This window comes from Ambystoma mexicanum, chromosome 4p (genome assembly GCF_040938575.1).
Source record: "Ambystoma mexicanum isolate Mex_15411 chromosome 4p, UKY_AmexF1_1, whole genome shotgun sequence".
NCBI lineage: Eukaryota > Metazoa > Chordata > Amphibia > Caudata > Ambystomatidae > Ambystoma > Ambystoma mexicanum.
The window spans coordinates 1167336112-1167353440 of record NC_090927.1 but is presented as its reverse complement, the minus strand read 5'-3'; the positions used below and the strand labels follow the sequence as shown (position 1 = coordinate 1167353440).

The window sequence follows — 17329 nt, the reverse complement described above, 5'->3', positions numbered from 1 at the left end:
TCTTGCGCACCTTGTTTTGCATACAATACATGGAACAATACAAGAGTGGCTACACTCCACCCTCTCAGATTGATCTCAGGCTGTTGCTCCATTGCACTTCACTTCTAAGATCCAGTCCCTTTCCTTTTGGTGCCCCAATAGGATCACCCCTGTTCCCTTATCCATTTCAACCTGTATGCCAAACATTTAGCTGACCTCATCCAGTCTTTTTGTCGATTTTCTTCAACCTATACAGCTGGACAACCAACCCCATCCAGCGCGGAAGTGTCAGCTCTGTGTGTAAGCCATACATGGTTGGATGGACACTAATAGCTTAAAATGTAGCCATAAAATGGAGGTAATGCTGGTTGTAAACAGTATCCTGCTCTGGGGGTCCCCATTTCTGGGCTGGCACAGTGGGCCCCACCCACATTTCAGTGCCTCTGGTTCAAAACCTATGGGTCAAGCTTGAAAAATAGCTCTCTTTCCCCGTACAACTCGGCATGCTTTATTCATTGTTTCATTGAATCCTGGAAGCCTCCTCTTGCTTGTTCCAGCTCCAAAATCTAAAATATGTCCTCCTCTTCTTGTCTCTTGCCTGCCATCACTCGGCCATCCCTGTCATGGTTCAATCATCAATCAAGGTTACTGTCATAAAGCAGGCACATATAGGTACGTAGCAACAATCTGCTTTATTGCTTAGGATACATGCAAGTGTCACCCAACCTCTCTCCCTCAACCAACTTCCTTGGAACCTGGGATGCAATTCCTTCAGATACAATCCACTCAAAAATTCCATCCCCAGGTTCCACCTTCTAAGTCTCTTCACAACACATCTTCTTTCCTTAAAACATCCTTCTTTTCAGCACTGCAACCCTATTCATGTTCCACACCTGTCCCCCTCGCACTCTCACAGCACCATTCATTACACCCTCCACCTGGACGGGTTCTGAATACAACAAGTCACCTTTCTTTCTCACCACACCCTTCTTATTCTTCACCCAGTCACCAAACGGAACCACCCCAATCTTCCACCCTTTCTTCTCATTCTCATTTTTCACCCACTCCTCCTTTTTCCTATTCAATTTTTTCCGTAACTCCTCCATCATGCAATCTGATTTCATTGCCCTCCCCAGCCTGGGAGGCACCACTTATGTATTAGCCTTCCTTCCAACAATTTGAAAGGACTAACTCCAGTGGCCAAATGCAGTGACATGCACAAAGCATACATTCTGTGCTTCACTGCCACCTCCCTGTCCTTTCCACATACCCCCTCCATCTGGATAGTCTCCATGATACACCTATTTGACCTCTCTACCATGCCATTACTCTCCAGGTGATATAATGTTGTCCTCTTGTGCCGTATACCACATCTCTTCAAATATTCCTGGAAATAACCACAAGTGAATTGTGTCCCATTATCTGTGAGAATACTACTCAGCACTCTCAAAAATCTCCTACAAAAACTCAACAACAGTTTCTCCACTGGTCTCCCTCACAACTTTATACTCAGTCCATCTGGACAATAAATCCACTAGTACAATAATGTATAATCCTCATCCACTTCCTATGTCCACACGACCTAGAGCATCCATAGACAATTCATCCCATACCTTCTCTGCTATATCAACCTTTACCATGGGTTGAGCACAGGCTAGCTCCCCCTTTCCCACTTTTCCACATCGCACACATTCAGCCAGCCTTCTCTCAACATCTCGATCAAATCCTTGCCACCAATATTCACTCCTTAAAACTGCTTTAGTTCTCGTCACACCTAAATGTCCCTCATGTGCAATATACAATATATTTATGGACAGATAGAGGAACCACAATACGTTCCCAATGATACAACAATCCTCCCACAGATCTCAATTCACCACAAACCTCCCGAAAAGACTTTTCATCCTTTGCTAGTCTCCACTTAACATACCACTCGGAATTCACATAGCCCATTACCCACACTAATACGTCACCAGTGGTCATTGTTTCCAATCACTACTCCGTCCCCAAAATACCATCCTGGTTTACAAAGACCATATCAGAGATCTCTACAACACTTTCTCCATCTCCCAGGCTCCCTACCCTTGACAAATGGACATCTAACACATTTTCACGACCATAAGTAACATCCATTGTAAACTTGTGACTTTGCATTCTGGTAACCCAAGTAGCAACATGTCTTGATACCTTGCTAAAACCGTTTGATTCAAAATACTTTTTAAGGGTTTCTGGTCAGTCTGTATAACAAATTCCACAGCCCATACAAAATTCTGGAATTTCTCCACAGCTCAATGTCATCCTAGAGCCCCTTTCTCCAATACAGAATAATTTCTTTTTGGACCTCTAGGCATGCACCACAATTACCTCACTACCATCCTTATTTAACTGGGATAAAACTGCTCCTATAGCAATATCACTTGCATCCACAGTGATCACACTCCTTCTCAATGTGTCGAACCTTTTTAATGCTTTCGCCAAGTATATCTCCTCCTTTATTGGACGGAACTCCCTTTCATACAACCATTCCATGGCTATGATATGACATTTATAACGCGCCTATACACAAGGGTTTCAAGGCGCGACGAGGCAAGGGAGGGGGCGACAGAGGGAAGACAGACAATGATCTTCCTAGGCTAGGTGTCATTCAGATTGAGCAAGTGCAGGGGAAAGGGGGGAAAGGAAAGTGCAGGGGGTAAGGGGAGTGAAAGCGCAGTACATAGGATAATAAATAACAAGATAAATAAAAGAACGGCCAGCTGGTGGCAAGTGCAGGGTGAGTGCAGACAAAAAACATGTTCCATATAGACTCCTCTCCTATTTTAAGTAATTTTCTCATCCCTGTGACTTTATCAGCAAAGTTCTGAATTAATTCTTTTTAAACGTGATCCTCCCTAAACAAGATTGCAGCTCTCCTTTGAAATTTGGTACTTGTACCCTTTTTATCGCATCCACCATTTCGCTTTTTGGTCTCAACCCAGATGCCGATACTTAATGTCCCAGATACTCCAACTTTTCTTTCTAAACACACACTTCTCCTCTCTCAATGTCACACGCCTCTGTTCCAATTTTCATAGAACCCACTTCAGAATCAAATCATGCGCCTCTTTATTTTCTCTGCATATTAACACATCATCCTGAAAGCAGAATACTCCCTTCATCCTTTTGAACAATTTGTCGAAAACATTTTGAAAGTCTGATGATGCTGATAGCAAACCAAGTGGCATCCTCTGAAATTGGGGGATCCCCTTATGAGTTATAAAAGCCATGCATTTCCTACAGTCCTATTCCAAATCTATATGATGATATGTTGAGGCCATAACCAATTTTGAAAGCATCATCCCACTCCCAAAAATGACAAGCATCTCATTCATGTTTGGCAAAGGATGCAGTTCTACCACTGCACACTTATTTAATTCTCAGAGATCAACACATAAGTGCAGTTCTCCAGATGACTTCTTCACAACTAATAAAGGAGAAATCCATTGTACAGTTCCAGCTCTTTCAATCGCTCCCATTTTGCACAACTTCTCAAGCTCCTCCTTCACGCCATCTCTCAATACCAGAGGTATAGAACGCAACCTGGCAGCCACAGGCACACTTAAAAAAAAAAAACAATAATCTGGTGTTTCATATTTTTGACTTTCCCCACACTTTTGGTGAAAACATTTCCAAATGTTTCGTAATACTGTTCCACCCACATGCAAAATGTGTTCAACCGTGTTGGTATTCAATCTGCTTCCCAACCTTTTTTGGTCACCCCAACAGTTTGCAACCTTCTTTCCCACATATACCTTCCCTTGGGCATTTCTTCCATTAAATTTAAATTGGGCACCAAAATATGCGAACAATTCAATTTTGTCCAGATTACACCCACCTGGACTTACATCTGGTGCAAACAAATTTCTCACATCACCCCCCATGTCCCATTCGTAAACATCCTTTGACATGAGAGAGAATTTCGCCCCTGAAGCTGCCTTCATGAACACAACCTTTCCATTCACATGAATCAATGCGTACAGACCTTCGCACTTATCTTCGTCCACTCCTTCTACAACATTTACAGTAATCACTTTAACATGACAGTCCTCTTCTTCCTTAGATGAGCACTCTGCCTCCTCTGTCAGATAAAGTACTTTTGTCTGGTTTCATTGAACATTTTAACAACAGTTAGCAAAGTGGCCCAGTTTCGTGCACTTGGAACACACTACTTCTGCACAGGACACACTGGAGACTCAGCAAAATGTGACCCACTGGCCCACCAAAAGCATAGTCAGTCCTTGCTCCTTTGAATTTATTTACGTGCGTGCCCCTTTTTTTCACCACTTCCTTTATTCAACACTTTTTCCTTCTGTTTCTTCTTTAGTCTCTCCTCCGAAACCTTCAACACTTCAGTTTTACTGTCCTTACTTTCTGCCTTGACCAACTTGGCAACACATGCCATTGAATGTTCAACACGTTTGGCAACCTCTATCACTTCATCCAGGTTAGGTTCATCTTTCAACCAGAGTTCCTCCCTAATACTATTGTTGCTACAGTGAATCATAAATTGATCCTGAATATGTTTATCCAGAGAATGACCAAATCTGCATGTCAAGGCTAGGTTGGGCAGGGATGTAATGTTTTCCTTCACAGTCTCTCCAATTTCTTGCACACGTACGCCAAAATGGTATCATTCTAGAATGGTACTATTCTTTGGGTTTAAATGGGTATTATTTATCGCATCACCACTACCTAGTCCATCTAGTTCAGGTAGCCTTTAGAAAATACGGGGTCCCTGGTATTTTATGAAATTCATCAATAATAATACCTTACTGTCGGTAGAAAAGGAATTCCCACATGCTGCGTTGATCTAGTGTAGAAAAACGTTCTTACATTGGTTCCACTTAATTTTGAAAGGACCAGGATATGCCATGAATACAGAAGGCCCAGGCAGCCCAGAGGCATGGCCAGTGTCTCGGAATGGGCACCTTTATAACTACTTCTTCGTCTCAGCTTCACTATTCTTCACTATTCTTATTGCTTGGAGAACTATTCTATGTGATGCTACACAATTCTGCATCATTGTGCCATAACATTGAGTTATGTCTTTTATGTACTGGACCGAGTGAGCACTTGCCCAGAAATGATCACCAGGCTTCACTGTAGCAGGTGCTTGGGCTATAAAGTACTGGGACGAGGAGGCCAGCTGTCAAGCAATGGTGCACATCACCACCAAAACACTGTGTTTGGGAAGAGGGGCACGAGTAATGTAGATTGCTTACCCTACTTCCAAGGTGGCTGCATGTTATGCAGCTCGAGGGTTCTTTCCTCAAGTTTTTCTCCTGGAGCGTCACCACCAGCTCTCTGGAGCATCATCGCCGGTTTGAGCCTTATGAGACGAGGCCTCCCAGTATCTGAAATGCTGTCTTTGCATGTTTGCTGTACCCGAATATGGAGCTTACGCTGTCTCCGCTCTATCACCAGAGAGATCATGGATCACTGCAATCTGGGGGAGGAAAGGGCACAGCACACCTCAAAGCAATTAGGGGTCGACGAGCGGGTCGCCAATATTATAAGGCAGGCACAGATAGGTATGTAACAACAATCCACTGTATTGCTTAAGATACATCCAAGCGACCCCCAGCACAGCCTCCGTGCTCCAACCTCTGTCCCACAAACACCTTCCTTGGAACCTGGAATTCAGTTCCTTTATATACACTCCACCCCATGATTCCATCCCCAGGCTCCACCTTCCAAGTCTCTTCACAACAGTTAGATTATTGTAATGCCACCTAATTGTGTCTACCCGATAACAATATTAAGCAATTACAGATCATCCACAATGTAGCAGCAAGGCTCGTCAACTTCAACAACTGTAACAAATCACACCATCCCTGTTCCCTGTTCTTTCACTGGCTTCCTGTCAAATATCCCATCTCCTTTAAGATGACCTGCATTGTCCAACATTGCTTTGAAAGGCATTGTGCCTAATTTTTTTCATCCCAACTTTAGTCTCCTTTAAAGCTGTCCTGCTGCTCTGAGGGCCTACTCTTGAAGGTAGATCGTTGTTACAGGTCAGCAAAGGGGGAAGATGCTTCTCCATCTTGACACGTGTTCGAAGTGGTACACTGTTGGGCATTCCCCTAATGAAATGGGGGTTAAAGATCAGAGTGTCCTGTGCCCCAGTATGTGAAAGTGTGAGCACTTAATGAAGGACACATAGAGTAGATGTGTCTATTTTATATTTATTTTAGGCATCATATCCCATGCCCTTGGCCCACCAGATGTATGACCATTATACAAATGTAGATGAGGCAAAGGATTAAATGTTAATAAACAGGAGGAGGCGGTGATTGAATACATTGGGAAGAATCATTAAAGCAAAATCATTAGCCTCTTGTTAGTCTTCAAATCATTTTGGGCAGGCTACCTGAAATGGCTGGATAATCAAACAATATGTAAAATGGTAACTGAACTGGAAACGGGTAATCAGGGAGTGGTGAATGGGAATGAAAGAGTAAGAAAGGAGAGCTTGAGGGACACTGGTGTATGGATGGGTTTAGTCCTATTAGTCTTTCTTTACCCGTTGGTTATGGTGCGTCTGGAGAGTCACAAGGGAAGGTGTCATGAAAGACCTCCCCACCATGGAGAGCCAGTCAGAATTAGATAAACCCAGACAGATATGTTTGTGCTCTGGAGAATGGGCAGGGCATGAAGGTGAAAAAGAAGTGAAAGATGGGCAGATGAAGTAGACAATTTTAATGCCAACAGTTCAGCCATTCATTGGGATGGATCACAGTGGCTTTAAATGAAAAGGGAGAATGGGAAACTCTCAGGGCAATGCAGGCCACCGTTGCCATGAAGAGGGCCCTTGAGGCGCTAAGTGATGGATCCCCCAGTCAGCATGTGCCCAATACAGTCATCCAGGATGGACTCCATGGATGGAATATAAATACATATATACATCCACAGGCAGTTGAAGAGAGAAAGAAGCACATGCTACCGAGCTTGAATGGGATGTGTGGGTCCATGATTGTGGAACAGATTTCACAGAAAAATATTCAAGACAGAGAGGAACCAGTCATGTTCGCCTGGCACATGACCACAAACGTCAATGTTCTATGAGATGAACATGATTAGAGAGAGGTGACCCACATCCCAATGAACTTGACAGGTGAAATGCCACCCTGGGACATCGTCATGACCATCCTGCCTGATTCTAATATGGCAGACCTCTGCATCCCAAAATGGCCTTCACCTGGAGATAAGAAGGGGGGTCTATCGACCAGGAGAGCATATGCATGCCTGTGCCCTAGCACAATCAGGGCTAGAAGAACTCACGAAGTAACAAGGTAAACTATCTGAGCCATAATTGCCCCAATCACCTTATCATCCACACTGTAAGAGACAGCAGCACCCCACTAGTTGTCTGGGTAGAGGAGAGAATTCAAGTGTGGAGAGAATGAAAGCAGGAGGAAGCCAAGAAGCAGGACTATAAACATGAAACAAATCAGGTGGTAGAGCAGTTGAGAGAGCAGGAGTCAAAGGAGATGTAGGGGCAAGAGCAGGAGCGGGATCAGAAGTAAGAGCAAGAGTGGCTTCACCTGGTGCCAAGACCAATGACCAGAAGGCGGTAAACTCCAGGATGTCTCAATGATCTAAGGCCTATAGTGAGAATCCAGACAGAGGTAGGAGGCCTATTAAGGAAATGCGGACAGAAGCTGGTTAGAGCCAGACAGAGAGTGGAAGAAAGGTTGCTGAAGTGAGTTAGGGGTGCTCTATCCACTAAGGTCAGCAGAGCGAGTCGGCCGCAATATCCACTGGACCATGTAAACTGCGCCATAAAGACAGGTTTCCATGTCATTTTAACAAATTAAATTACTTTGATGTAATTTACTTTGTTGAAATTACTTCGAAAATACACTGTTCCCCATACACCCTTCCTCTTCACTACCACCTCCACCCCAAACCCTTCCTGTCTCTCTTTAACACTTTACCCCACAAATAAATATACAATTTGAAGTATTTTCGAAGCAGTATCCATGAAGTAAATTACATCGAAGTAATTTACTGCATGGAAACAACAGGAGACCGAAAACAGGGTGGGGTTTAGACTAGGGTGGCAGAAAGCAGGCCATCCAACTAAGCCAAATACCCTAAAGTTAATGCCATGCCCATCTAGTGGGGAGGGGGGAAATAGTATGCAAAAGGACACACGTAGTGGAGTGAAAACCTACCCAATGTATTCTGGTTGCATCAGGCAAGTCAAGGAGACAACAAGGGTGGGAGGGGGAACTGCTCACTGCATACTTCTATTGATGCTAGAGGTCCAAAAACCTCTGGACATCATCTGACCATACCATTCCTAAAGATCTGCACAGGGACACAATAGTTCCCTGACACTGTGAGTTACTTTGCTGGATAATTTGCTGTGTGGCACCACACAGGACCTTCCTTTCTAGAAGAGATCCTGAACTTTTGGACTCGGGGGCATTTGTCCTTCTAGATGAGTGGTCACACCATATTGTTTGACCTATCCCCACATTATGTATGACCGTATGAGCCTCCCTCTTTGGTTCTCCCTACTCTGGCAGGAATAGCTCTCCTTCCCTTGTCCTTAATAAAACAGTGAACTTTACTACTGTTGTCTGTGTGTTCTGTCGACTCCTTTGTGAAAGTAGGCAATGGCAGAGACCTGAGGTGGGATAAAAAAAGGAGAATCGCCATAGACCAAAGGTATCCATAGCATCAGTTTTGATTTTCAAATGCCAAGTGTACAAGAATGGGTGAAGAAAGAGCAACTGGTGATGGGCAGGCAGAGGATTGTAATATTTATAAGGTGCTTCTAGAAAAACGCCATGTGTTTTAGTCGTGTATGAGATGATTCTTCAACATGATGAATTGTAAACAAGGCTTTTTTTTAAATTAGAATATTTGTATTTAAAAACTCTTTCCGGTTTAACAAGTGCCCCTCGAGCAGATCCCATGCCATGTCTGTTTGTGCTTTTAAATGCACTGCCATCTTTTGTAGTTTCCACTTTCAATGGTGCCACAACCTGTTGGACTGTACTGTCATCTAGTGGTAAAGTGTGCATTTGTAATCATTTTGCACATCAGTCTTAAACCTTTTATATTTATGGATACATGGAAACGTATAAACAAAGAAATACATACGTCATATTTAGTAGACTGAATTAGTATACCAATGAGCGTGACAGGAAAATCCAATAACTATCAATCAGACATGGAAACACCTAGAAAGGGAACATGCCAATGCATAATGCAGTAAACAAAAAATGGCAATTGTGGGAAGCTTATTTTCTGTGTGGATACCAAAGCTACCTGAATGGTTTCTCTATGCAATGCAGTATGCCACCATTGTGTTATCGCCGTCCTCCACATCCGGTAGGATGCTCGACTTTTCTAGTGTTTTGTCCACATGTGAAGAAATTACTGATGTTCTTCTGATTCTTCTGATCTGAAATTATGCCCAAACTCATCAACAAGTCAACGATTGCTGGAATGTGTTTTTTTTAACGGTGATCAAGTTTATTATTTTTGAAAAGTGAAGGTAACATATATGGGCCAGCACGCACAAAGAAAGTGTTTCATATTCTAGTATAACAATCATTAGAGAGATGGGATATTTTGGTGCCCACATATTATTGGGATTTCAAGTCTTATCCAATGTAAGGGATGTTCAGGATGCGCCTGTTAATAGGACGGTGCGCACAAATCATAGACGTTGAATTACATGGACATGAGATCATTCCGACAGGATGTTGACTTCTAGAGTATGAGAGGCTGAGAATTATTACATGATTGTCCGATAATGGATATAGAGCCTAGTACCAAAGTCAGGGCTTTCAATTGACTTCATTATATAATTAAATTAATCTTGACAAAACCTGTTAAAAAAATCTAATATAAAACATACCCGGCAAGATAAAGATTAAAGAGACTCTAGGAATGATTAACTGTGTATTCTGAGAAGTAATACCACAACTGAGGCTATGCGCGAGGGTTTGTGTCGTACTCACAGAGATAACTTGAATAGAGCAAAGCTTCTTGGTATCGAATTTTGAAATACTTCGGTAGTGGAGAGGCCACCGAATTTTTGGTAATTAGGGCAAATTCAGATAAAACAGCTTAGGTAATGATGCATCAAATTCACATATTACAGGTCATGAACACTTTGAACATTTGAATAATATGTAGCTAGATGGAATTTCATGCATTCAATTGATAGATTATTGTTATGCAAGTTTAGAACAATTGGCACATGACGTAACATTAGAGGAAATTAAACTCAATATTAAAGATCCCCATTGGGGGTAGCCACCAGGCCCGGGTGGTGTCCCTGGAGATAATTATAAACACAACCAGATCGTGTGTCCCCTCTTTTACTAAATATAATACATTGTGTTATAATAATTCGAATTCCTCCTGTTTCCTGGTGAACAAGCTCAATTATTCCAAGTTTAAAAAAAATCAAAAACACAAGATTATAAATGTTATCTGCCAATTTCCTTGAGTGCTGTTTCACTCAAAATCCTGGGAAAGTCTATCCTGGTAGGTTTGCAGTCGTGGGTTGAAAATGAGTTCATTCCTTTGGACAAACAGTACAGTTTCAGACCTGCTGTTGGAATAACTGAACAGTGCCTTCTTTTGTCATTGCTGATTGGCACAATATATATGGTCAAAGGAGGAAACATCTGCCTGGTCTTCCTGGGCCTGTCAGCAGTTGTTGGCAAGGTTAACAAGTCTGAACTATGAAAGGTGTTGCCTTCCATGGGTGTGGAGGAAAATCTACTAAGTAAAGTGACCCAGCTTTATAAAACCTGAGTCACCTATGGTAGATCCGGTGAATAAACCACACATCATTCCCAATACAAAAAGGTGTGCATCAAGAATGTGTCATAGCACTTTTTTTGTTTGATTTATATCTGAATGGCCGTGAATCCTGTTTTACTAAATTAACAGGTGATGCCCCAATGATGAAAGCTAGCCTGATCCTTTACTTCGCATTCGTTGATGATGTGGTGCTAATGGCAAGACATACCTCTATATGTAATGCCACCAGCATTGAACCGTCCTCAGGAATTCATGGCTGCTCGCCATATGCAAATGAATGTTGCCAAATCCCAGTGGGGCATTGAGAAATTGTCAAGATTCCATACAGATGGTGTATTGATGTATGAAACTGAACATTTTGATCGCTTGGGGACACAGTGCTGATCCAAGGCATTGTGGTCTCCCCAAGCTGAAAAGGTTTCTGTCCATATGAGACAAGCGAATGCAGGGATTTGATGGTTTTCAGCCAATCACAGAGCGAATGCTCTCCATCCAACAATAACAAATTATCAAGTTAAACCTGGTGGAATAGCAAGCTATGTGGCAGGTTTATGGACAAAAGAATCCCTGAACCCCATTTCCCCTGAGGTCATAAAGGAGATTCCTAAAAATGCCTTAAGTAACGCACAGTACAGGAAATGAACTTGTTTATTTTGAAGCTGGTTTGACACCCATAACATTTGAATTGCAGTGTGTTTGCTTAGTTTTGTGGCTCTTGTTACCGTGCAATGGAATCGTGGTACAAGCAACACTTGCATTAGAGGACCTCCTAGATTTTGTTGACTAAATATCATTGGCTAAAACACATAAAGCAGTCATAAATGTCTTTGAATCTGCTGAACCAATTTGCTAACCATACTCTACTGACTAAGACAGATATTACCCTGTGGTTAAACAAAATAATTGTATTCCTTATGAAAAGGAAATACTGCAAACTGAGCATCCTAAGTATTCAATAAGGGAGTATCAAAATGTTAACTCCCTGTACAGCTCTCATTTTGTTGCTAGCCCAAGAGCCGGGATATTAATGGCACGGTTTTGTTTTAACTAACTACCATTAGCTACCTCATATGCAATTATAAGAAAGAGAAGACCTATTTTGTGAATGTGATAATCTGTCAGGTAAGATGACTATCATGTATTTATTCAGTGCAGACCAAGCTCTGGAAAGCAATGGAGCACCCGACAAGTCACAGGGGAAGGACACAGTGAAGAAAGTAGAGATGGAAGGGAGCGAGGAGCTAATGAGGGGAGGGGGTGATGCATTGGCAGCAAGGGATCGACAAGCACCTAGGGGAGGAAACAGGGGGGAGAAGATCTCCCAGTCTCATGTTAGGCAGAGGGTTTGCACCTATCTGTTAGGAAGGAGCAATTCCTTGAAGAGGTGGGTCTTGAACTTCTTCCTGAAATGTAGAAGTGAGGTTGAGGTGAAGTTCAGCCCTTTGTGTTTGTCACATGAGGTCATATGGAATATTGTTTCATGTGGAAAAGTCAAAGACCGGGTACTGAATTTCAAGAATTAGTTCTGCAACACTGATTAAAGCAAATTGTTTTTAAGTGACATTTCAGCATGTTGGTCTAGGTCTATGTCATTTGCCTATATATCTTTTTTATTAAGAAGGTATTGTATTGGTTTCCATACACCATCAACACCATAACATAGTTATATAAAATCAATTAATCACATTAAATTTCACCATAAGACAATAAATAAAATATAATTCCTAATTATATCCATTCATTATCCATTTAGGGGAGACAATAAGCTGTCTCATAATCTTAAAACATCATAAAAGTCTATTCCACACAAAAATCCTAATCCAATATGTGTGAGTTTTCATAATTGTGCAAAACCCTTCTCATTAGCAGTAATCTAGGTTTATCTAGAGCAGAACTTTCAGTACATGAGTGCCATTTTTGCACAAACAAGAACAAAGCCAGGGGCACAGCCAGTCTACGTGGTAAAAAAAATGATCGTAGTTTATTACTAAATCCAAACTTGAAAAGTGGTACATTTTTATTTCTCTTTGTTGTTAAGATATTGGCAACAAATGTCAGGGTCCTAGTCTTAGCTGTGTGTATCAGGATACAATGGAACGATACCAACATTTTGTCCCCCGAATTAAGACCATTTCATTACTGCGCCTTTGCACAGTAATGAAATGCCAACCCTCACTATACCGACTAATGGGAGTGAGGGATGTGGGGGTGTGTACCACTACCTTTTGTCTGTGTAGTGGGGGTCGGGATTTCAGGGGGGTCCCCCGCTTCCATTAGATGGGAGCAGGGGACAATAAAGGAAAAAAAAAGAAATAAAAGGACCCTGCAACGCCAGTTTAGCCCCACGTTAGTGGGCGAGAACTGACACTGCATGGTCAGGGGAGAGGTGGAAGGACACTTCACGGTGTGCCGCCAAAAAGGTAAGTGGGTGGGGGAGGTGGTTGCGGTGGAAGCTGAGCACAGTGATCTATGTGATCACTGTGCCATAATGGGTGTTGGCAATTTAATTGTCGACATTATGGGCGGCGCAGTAATCACATACATTCGATACAATCACCAGTTCTGCAAATACAGGTTAATTTGGGGTGTCCAGGCTCCAATCCAAAGCATGTCAGCATAGTGTACACTTGAGTATTCACAACATGTATATGGCCATAGTTTTGCAACATAAAGTACAATCAGCATTGTTTCATCCGCTACACGGAGGAGGTTGAATGGTATACCTCCATGAGTTTTGTGAAAAATAAGATAATTCATTATCTGAGCAGCTTTAAAGATGGCTGCCTTCTGATGTTAAATCTGAGTCATATTTTTATTATAGGCAATCCCAACATACTTACACCTAGTCACCACCTCTATTGTTTAACGGTATAAGAATACATTATATGATATTTTACAATGAAAATGTGAATATCTCATGACTTTAGCTTAAATAATGTTAACCTTAAGAGCGTTATTTCCACAAATGTCTGCAATGTGAATAACATTGTTTTCACACCTATCTATGCTGTGTCTTGGAAGATGATATTGACAGCATGAACTAACCATTGTAAGAACTTTACACCTAATTTAGGGGGAAATGTTCTAAACTGGCTTAAATATTCTAGCAAGCTTGCCAGATATAAATTAAAGAGCAAAGGAGCCAAAGCACAACCCTACTTCGAGACCCTACCTGTGGTAATGTCATCTGAAAGTACCACCTTAGGGCCTAAGCATACCTGTACTGTCGATTGCTCATGAAATTAAATATTTAAAGTCAACAGTGCAGGCTCCTTGTCTAAGTGATGTAAATTATACATAGAATATATCTGTAGATACAGCTATAGTTGTCCACATTCGACAGATCACCCTACAGTTGTTGAGCAGTTCCATAATTCTCTTTCACATCATTAATCTCCACATCCTGCAAGGGTGATGTATTAAGGGTGGTAAATTAAGGAAGCAGCCATGGAACCTGCCTTGTGATTCTTGTGAATTGTTTGAGTTTCCCTTCATCCTCTCTTTTTTAATTGGCAGTGTCTTCCAACCAAATATTGGGTTTTTGTCTTCTCAAAGTTGTATTGATGTTGTTGAAGACCATCATCGGTATATTTGTAAACATGAAGCCAGATAGCACTGCTGGACAACAGGACAAACCCAGTGGGTATTTGGAACCGTCTTATGCCATTGTTCAAGAAAGTATTTTGGGCTCAGAAGGACTTTTCATTGCAGATTGTCCAAATAATTTTGGCTATGCATGTCAATTTCCATATGCTGCATTAGCCAAAGGATCCATAAATGTCCTGCACATGTCTCCATATTACTAATGCCTGCCTTTAATAGGTGGGGTTTGGAAGTGCACATCCCACGCAGGACAATGTGTGGTGCTTAGTCAGAGATTACAGTTAACACGTGCAGCTCTGGTCTCACTTGAACAAGTAAGACCTTCACATACTGTGAACTGTGCCAATAGATTAAACTGTCTTAAACCCAGGAATCCTGTCTTCAGTTCGACTTTCTAGGGTCAGACTGTGCTCCGACACTCTCAATAGTATAACTTGGTTGTCCTTCAGTGTCGGGCCATTGTGTCCATGTCAGTAAACCCAGTGACTGAATATGAGCTTTGTTAGACCTGATTATTTAGCAACGCCTTTTCTACCTAGGTTTTATTAGGTTACATTCTAAAAACGTACTTTGTTCACTGCTTAATTGAACACCCAGTGTCACTTTAATGTTACATAACATAGCATGACATATATTTGTAGACCACAAATTCCCCTCAGCTCCACAGTACTCATTTTATTGATCTCAAAAGGACCAATGGTGGGTGGGCTCTGCTAGATGTGGACCTGTGACCATGAGTTCTAAGACATGTCACTGCATTGGAAGCACTAGTCCACTGTGTCTCAGACCGAACATCAAGGCATGATGTTGCTATTTCATCTTGAGACGACTTACCTAAAGAGATAACAAGGAGAAGTGCTTATTAACCTTTTTTTCATTGCAGGAATGGAAGAAGGGCAAGAGAAGCCAAAGGTAGATTGAACGCTGGACAAACCGTGGAAGGATCACTCTTCTTTTTCCTTGAACACTTCTCAAAGCAACAACTACACAAGCCCAACAGAGGCTAAGAGGTCATTACCGGAAGCGATGCCTTGTGTGCTGCCATGGCATCGGTGCACGGATGCTCGTATTTTAATATTGTGTGACGCATCCGCAAGTGGTTACTTTCGGAATAAGCTTTGGTTTCGTGATGCCCAACGTCCTACAGTTTGTACAGAAAGCCTCAGCCGCTGGAGGCACACGTCACCATCAGATTCAATTTTTCGATATTTATTTCATGCCACAACCAGTATTCTTATAACCGTTGGTGTCAATATCTCATCAAGATGTCGATACAACTTTAATAAATTGCATAAGAATATCAATTCACTGATTGTGGGACATTTTTTGTAAGCTGCTGCCACACATGTGTTTTGGAAGGTAGGTTTTCTTCGCTAAGCACAGATTTGCATTTGATGGGAAAACACATTTTTTTCAATTGCAAATAATCTTCTTCCATAGAAGAAGCTCGGTGATTTTGGGAGGGTTCTATTGATGTTTGCCATAAAGTTATTGCATGAAATTCTGTCTACTATTGGCAAATTTAATGTGTTTATGTTTTGTAAAGCACTACAGTGACATCAAAAATCGCTTGAAATCAGCATGAGGGTAGAATGGGATCCGGTGCCCTTCACAGCTAAGCCTGCAGGCTACTTTCTTGATAGTGGCAAATGGAGGGAGAAGAGTGTGGGGAGTTCACAGAGAATGAAAAAGGTACTGATTCCTAAATGCCTATGCATTAACAGTTGATGTTGTTGGTGGTTAGAGGTGCAGGTGTGTTCTGTGGAAACTTTGAAGCATTTGGTGAGTACTCATTAGAAAGGTTGTCCTTGTGGGTCAGAGGCTTCCAGACCTTCCATGGACATTTGGGGGTTGAGCTTGTTACTCAATGTCTGAGGCTTCCTCACTTGAGCCTCTTCTGTCAATCCCAGTGCAGTGATGGCGGATCAAGTTATGGTGCTACTCACAGGCCTCAGGTGGAGGAGATGGTAGTATCATACAAGGGTGAAGTAGTGTCTAGGTTCCCCTCTAGTCACAGAGGAGAAGGCACAGTCTATGGGTTTGGATAGAATTAATTGCTTGTAGTAAATGGTGGCATGGCTAATGTGGGGGTTTGCCGCAGCATACAGAACAGCCTAAACAAACCCCTACTACCTGCCAGATCTCTACCCAAGCAGAGTAAGTCTGATCGATGCATGGGGAATCCTGAAGTGAGCTGCGCATTCAAGACCTATTCAATTTCATAAGGGAAAAGTCATTTCTTCAGTACCAGTGGCACCTTCCCTCTCTCTTCTGTGTGAGCGTGAGAGGAACACTTGAATACAACTGATGAAGCCACAAAGTCACCATGGGAGGTGGAGGGAACCCTCTGCAGGTGGGCCATGCCCATGAACACTCAAGAATACTCCACGGCATGCCCTCAAAAGACCTTCCCATGATTTGAAACACTTAAAAGAAGATTTCCTCACCAAATATGAGGGGACTTTAAAAACCAATGTGTCTCCCTACTGCCACAAAAACAAGGGGAACACACCTAGACATGCAAGGCAAGGTTTAAGAATATGACCTTTATGTTCTCAAGACAATTGGGCTCTCCTTGGGGGCGGGGGGCGTGTTGAAAACATGGATTTGGAGTGAGGATAACAGACACATTCTTGATGGGAGAGGTCTCCCTATGACCCCACCCATTGCTGCTACAGTAGGGTTTTCTCATATCACTCCTTCCATTTTAGTTACCTGCAAACGAAAAGGGGACAAGAAAAAAGACTGTCGGGTTCCCTTTCCTGGGGCGCTGACAAGACTTGAAGGTAAGGGCCCACCTGCTCCCTGCCACCCTTGTTGCGCCTCTCCCCAGAGAAACCTCCCAATCTTCTTAGTCTTATGGGGTAATAATAAGTCTAAAAGATTTCCTCCAATACCTCTACTTTTTGATCCC

General features: G+C 42.3%; 1 protein-coding gene across 1 annotated transcript in view; it reads left to right on the top strand.

Annotated features, from left to right (window-relative positions):
• AIG1 (androgen induced 1) overlaps nucleotides 1-15719 on the top strand; it is a 1736205-nt gene extending 1720486 nt beyond the window's left edge. Inside the window, exon 6 of the mRNA XM_069606803.1 lies at nucleotides 15299-15719. Coding sequence (XP_069462904.1) covers nucleotides 15299-15336 — 38 coding nt within the window. The 3' untranslated portion in view covers nucleotides 15337-15719. The remainder of the gene's footprint in view (nucleotides 1-15298) is intronic.
• The last annotated feature ends 1610 nt before the right edge of the window (nucleotides 15720-17329 follow it).